Source organism: Lithobates pipiens, unplaced genomic scaffold, assembly GCF_037356315.1.
Source record: "Lithobates pipiens isolate NorthernLeopardFrog02 unplaced genomic scaffold, aLitPip1_a1.2 Scaffold_18, whole genome shotgun sequence".
NCBI lineage: Eukaryota > Metazoa > Chordata > Amphibia > Anura > Ranidae > Lithobates > Lithobates pipiens.
The window spans coordinates 140,023,154-140,029,153 of record NW_027507758.1 but is presented as its reverse complement, the minus strand read 5'-3'; the positions used below and the strand labels follow the sequence as shown (position 1 = coordinate 140,029,153).

Sequence of the window (6,000 nt, the reverse complement as noted above, 5' to 3'; positions counted from 1 at the left end):
AAAAGGAAAGGGAGAGAGAGAGAGGGAGAGAGAGAAAGATAAAGAAAGATTGAAAAAGAAAGAGAGAAAGAAAGAGAGAAAAAAGAAAGAGAGAAAGAGGGGGTGAGAGCGACAGAAAGAAAGAGAGGGGGTGAGTGAGAGAAAGAAAGGGGGTGACAGAAAGAAAGAGGGGTTGAGAGAGAGAAAGATTGAAAAAGAAAGAAAAGAAAAGAAAGAAAGAAAGAAAGAAAGAAAGAAAGAAAGAAAGAAAGAAAGAAAGAAAGAAAGAAAGAAAGAAAGAAAGAAAGAGGGGTTGAGAGAAAGAAAGAAAAAGAAGAGATGGGGTGAGAGCGAGAGAGAGAAAGAAAGGGGGTGACAGAAAGAAAGAAAGAAAGAGAGGGGCTGAGAGAAAGGGGGGGAGACAGAGAACGAGAAAGAAAGAACATAAGGAGGGATGAATGGAGAGAGAAAGGAAGAATGAAAGTGAGAGGGATGGAGGAACGGATCAGAAAACTCACTAAGGCGAGTTTCTCCCACCCCATCCAAGAGGGTGACGGCTGCTCGGCGGGCAGGGTACGTGCCATTTTCTATACCCACTCCAGTTGAGCAGTTGCGCTTTGCTTTGAAACCAACACTTCAATGTTTTTTCGACCTGCACCTGACAATCTTTCAGTATTTAACCATTTGCCTCCTGGAGAAAGTGACCGATTTCCCAGCAGATCGTGACACTATCGCGCTCAGGCACGTGATCTGGAACTTTGCACACCAGCGCTGTGCTAATCTACTGTGTTTAATATGGCCAACACTTTAATAGCGTTGTGGAACGTTCGGGGTGTGTATGATCCGCTAAAACACACCATGATTAGCGATTGTCTCAAGAAATTCCATCCGGCTATAATAGGCCCACAGGAAACCCACCTCACGAAAGACACAGTGACATTTTTACAAGATTCCCGGGTGGGCAAGGCTTACCACTCCACACACTCTGCATACTCTCGCGGAGTGAATGTACTGGTCCATAAGTCCTTGGCTTACCCTTATGTTAGAGTCCCCAGAGTTCTCCCTTACATCAGAGTCCCCAGAGTTCCCCCTTACATCAGAGTGTGCAGAGTTCCCCCCTACATCTGAGTCCCCAGCATTCCCCCTTACATCAGAGTCCCCAGGGTTCTCCCTTACATCTGAGTGTGCAGAGTTCAACCTTACATCAGAGTCCCCAGAGTTCTACCTTACATCAGAGTGTTCAGAGTTCCCCCTTACATCAGAGTGTGCAGCTTTCTCCCTTACATCAGAGTCCCCAGAGTTCTCCCTTACATCAGAGTGTGCAGCTTTCTCCCTTACATCAGAGTCCCCAGAGTTCTCCCTTACATCAGAGTGTGCAGAGTTCTCCCTTACATCAGAGTGTGCAGAGTTCTCCCTTACAGAGTGTGCAGAGTTCTCCCTTACATCAGAGTGTGCAGAGTTCTCCCTTACATCAAAGTGTGCAGAGTTCTCCCTTACATCAGAGTCCCCAGAGTTCCCCCTTACATCAGAGTCCTCAGAGTTCTCCCTTACATGAGAGTCTGCAGAGTTCTCCCTTACATCAGAGTCTGCAGAGTTCTCCCTTACATCAGAGTCCCCAGAGTTCCCCCTTACATCAGAGTCCTCAGAGTTCTCCCTTACATCAGAGTCTGCAGAGTTCTCCCTTACATCAGTCTGCAGAGTTCTCCCTTACATCAGAGTCTGCAGAGTTCTCCCTTACATCAGTCTGCAGAGTTCTCCCTTACATCAGAGTCCCCAGAGTTCCCCCTTATATCAGAGTCTGCAAAGTTCTCCCTTACATCAGAGTTTGCAGAGTTCTCCCTTACAGTTGAACTCTGTGGACTCTGATGTAAAGGGGGACTCTTGTTGTTAATTCATGTGATTAGAAATGTTGTTTATTAGCAAAATAGATGTATAAAAAAATTGCTGTGCAAAGTGTTCAGGTTTGACTTGACGAGAATGTGGCAAACCTAGTTCAGATCCAAGTCTGACACATCTGGAGTAATTTCTAGTGACACCCAGGGATTCCTTCACTTTGCAGGATTTTTCTCTCACTTCTTGTTGTGACTATAGGACAGGAAGTGAAGGAAAACCTCCCTATGAGACACAGATGGCAAAAATAACCCTCCATTACTCTATGCAGGCTTTAGTTCTCCTTTAACCTTTCTAGATTTTCGTTTCCATTTCGGTGAGCACATTCCATCACTCCTTGCCCTCTATGGAGCTGTGCCCCCCAACTCCCAGCACCTGGCACACCAAGCTCAGTCAGGACAGCGGAGAGCACCCCCCTCCCCTCCATCATCCGCCCAGACAGACTCCATGTCTCCGCCCACCGGGGGGTCACATGACCATGACGTCAGGTGGAGTCCTGTAGCTCTCCTGATCCAGCATCCAGCAGCATTCTATTCTGACAAGCGGCTGCCAGCAGATCGCTAACCCCCCATAGACGAACCATGGCCGCCCCCCTGTCCGACTCCGATAAGAGAAAGCAGATCAGTGTCCGGGGCATCGCCGGCCTGGGCGATGTGTCTGAGGTCAGGAAAAGCTTCAATAGACATCTACACTTCACCTTAGTGAAGGATCGGAACGTGTCCACCCCCAGAGACTACTACTTCGCCCTGGCACACACCGTGCGGGACCACCTGGTGGGCAGATGGATCAGGACCCAGCAGTACTACTACGAGAAGGACCCCAAGGTAAGTCATCGTGGGGGAGGGGAGGTAGGTAGGTCCAAGGCATGCTCAGTGACACCCATCATCCATCTTGCCTGAATCATTGCAGCATCCCCCCCCCCCACTTCTCATAGCACAGGATCCACCTAAAGACCACCCTGTCCTAGGATCTGATTATTGTATGAGGGTGAGGGAGGTGCAGCTGCTGGGAGATCATCAATAACAATGTATGCTGGGCACCCCCTGCCTCTCACACAACAGCTGTCATCAGTCCAGGTGGGCATACTAGGAAATGCCACCCAGATCCGTTGCTGGTCCACATTTCCCTGCAGAGGGGGGATGGATGGGTCTGGTCACCACTGCAGTCATGGCTGCGGAGGGAGTTGTTTGCCTGACAGTTCTGCAGTGATGCTGCCTCTGTCTGTCTGTATACAGGTCCTCTTATTTATTTTACATACAGATACAAATGTATCATTTTTTATTTTGCATCAGTTTCATGCATTCATACAGAGATCTGTAGAATTGTAAAATAGTATGCATTTTTTTTTTTTATTACAAATATTTAGCTGTATGTTGATTTATCATCTGTCGTAAATCTTTAGATATTGATACATCCAGGGCAGGGGGGATGGGAGATCAATAGTGCTATTTGTAGAATGGCGAGGCCGGTGGGAATAGCTGTGCTTGCGTAAATCCTCGGCATCCCTTCTTCTTGTGACCTTGAATTCAGTTTAGGACACAATTAGATCTATGAGTGTGTGTAGAGGTGCTATTAAAACATTCGTTTAAATTCAGAATTTGGGGTGGATAGGGTTAACAGCCCGTGATCAATCCTTGATACCTGTTGCCAACACAGCACGTTCTATGCATTTTGATGCACCGTCATTGACCTTTATGGGCCTCTATGCCTCAGTACTGACATTCTTTTAATATGGTGAACCACAACACTTGTGTTCTATACCAGTGGTCCCCAAACTGTGGCCCAGTGGCCATATGGAGCCCTTTACTTGCTTCTATCTGCCCCTTGGGGCACTTTTTCATCCAATGACACCAACGATGAGGCACGGTTTCTCTTATTGATGCTAGGACATTTTCTACTCCCGATCACAACTGTCCGGTCCGCATAAAGTGTGAAGGACAGTAAACTGGCCCTTCTTTAGAAAGTTTGGAGACCCCTGTTCTTTACCATCCTTTGCCCCTTTTAATATGTTGAACCACAACACTTGTGTTCTATACCAGTGGTCTCCAAACTGTGGCCCAGTGGCCAGATGCAGCCCTTTGCTTGCTTCTATCTGCCTCTTGGGGTTCTTTTTCATCCAGTGGCACCAACGATGGGTGGCAGTTCCTCCCAATGGCACCAACGATGGGTGGCAGTTCCTCCCAATGGCACAAACGCTGAGGCATGGTTTCTCTTATTGATGCTAGGACATTTTCTATTCCCGATCGCGATGGTCCGGCCCCCATCAAGTGTGAAGAGCAGTAAACTGGCCCTTCTTTAGAAAGCTTTGGAGACCCCTGTTCTTTACCATCCTTTGCCCATGATGAATTAAAGGGGAAGTAAAAATAAAAATCATACTTGCCTCCTATGCTGCAGCTGCTATACATTGGATGTAAGACTGAGAACGGTGCAATCACATGACCAGTGATCGCTCGGCTCTGTCTGCTCAGAACAGAGAGCGGTGACTGTCAATTTCTGCTCCTCCAGCACTCACTGGAGTGCCGGGCAGGGAGTGGGCGCAGCTGGCTCCAGCTCTCAGCCACGTGGTGAAAGGTGGAGCCAGCTGTCAATCGAGCAGCTGGGTGGATCCTGACAATATTGTCAGGATCCTTCTAGGCTAGAGCATGGAGCAGCTCTGCCCTGTCAGCTGATAGTGGGCAATAGACTGGCAAAAGTAAGCACACTCCTGTGATCCACATACATAAATATAATATATTGTATAATACATTGTAAAAATTACTTCTTAAAGCTCAACTCCCAGGAAAACTAAAAGTCCTGAGGCTGTGCCCAAACTGCAGGGTTTAATTGTTTTGTTTCCTTTGAGGGTATGGGAAAATTACTTTTACTTAGCTCCCCCAGCACACAGTACTTACCTATGCTTCTGCAGTAAACTGTCCCTTGTACTATCATCAGTCTCGATGACGTCAGAGGACATTGGAGTGTAGGCAAGAGGCTATGGAGACTGGTCTAGCAGCATGGAGGTTCAGGGAAGTAAAACTGCTGTACCTGGTCCTGGACACCTAGCAGTTAATGAGCAGTGCAGCCCAACTGAAAGGGAGGACTTTGTCTTCCCGGAGTTCCACTTTAAGAAGTCATTTTTACAAAAACGCACTGCTATAAGGACTTTCTTTTTGAAAGTATGGGGAGAGATGGATGAATAGATCACATTTAGATTTTCCAGCATGAGAGCTAATTGGATATTGCAGAACATGCATCTTGGCTTTACTAGCATTAAGTCACTGACCCCTTAATAAGCATGCAGCAAGTAAAACCCAAACTACCATTCTGCATGTTTGTTCCAAGCCATTCTTTTAACCAGTATTGAGGTCGGGATCAGGATGGCAGCTGCTGCTTTACAAATCAAGTGACAGATGACAGCTCAAATATTTCTGTCCTTGTATGTCCCTTTAAAGGGTCAATGGCAATTCACTCCACCCCATGCGTTCTAAAACAAATGACCTCTGGATACCAAAAATCTGCCTATGCCAGTGTACCTTACATATCCTGACCTGCTGAAAATTGCCCTTCAGAAGGGGCAAAGCCAACACCCGCTCCCTACAGGCAATGACTTAATTCTAAATTGCAGGATTAGTTCCCTCGTCTCCTATATCTGATGTGTATTGATGGCAATACTTTGAATCATTAGTGAGCGTGTGTCCAGCCCATCCTGCAATCTCCTGTTAATCAGCTGATGTCATTATAATTAACCGTTTCCCATCCGGGCCAATTCTGGCACTTTGCTCCTACATGTAAAAATCATCATTTTGTTTCCAGAAAATATTCATATATATATATATATATATATATATATATATATATATATATATATATATATATATATATATATATATATATATATATATATATATATATATATATATATATATATATATGCGTGTGTGTTTTTTGTTCTTTTTAGCAGAGACCCTAGGGAATAAAATGGCAGGTGTTGCAGCAAATTTTTTATTTTTTTTTGGGGGGGGAACAAAAAAATTTAATGAATGAAAAACTAAACCATAAATTTAGCCCAACTATTGTTGTATAATGTGGAAGATGATGTTAAGTAGATACCTAACTCGTAAAGTAACGAGTAAATAGATACCTAACATGTCA

The 6,000-nt window shown here is 45.5% G+C and overlaps 1 protein-coding gene across 1 annotated transcript in view; it reads left to right on the top strand.

The window, feature by feature from the left end:
- Positions 1–2,353: 2,353 nt before the first annotated feature.
- Positions 2,354–6,000, top strand: part of PYGB (glycogen phosphorylase B) — a 150,689-nt gene continuing 147,042 nt past the window's right edge. Inside the window, exon 1 of the mRNA XM_077486189.1 lies at positions 2,354–2,693. Coding sequence (XP_077342315.1) covers positions 2,451–2,693 — 243 coding nt within the window. The 5' untranslated portion in view covers positions 2,354–2,450. The remainder of the gene's footprint in view (positions 2,694–6,000) is intronic.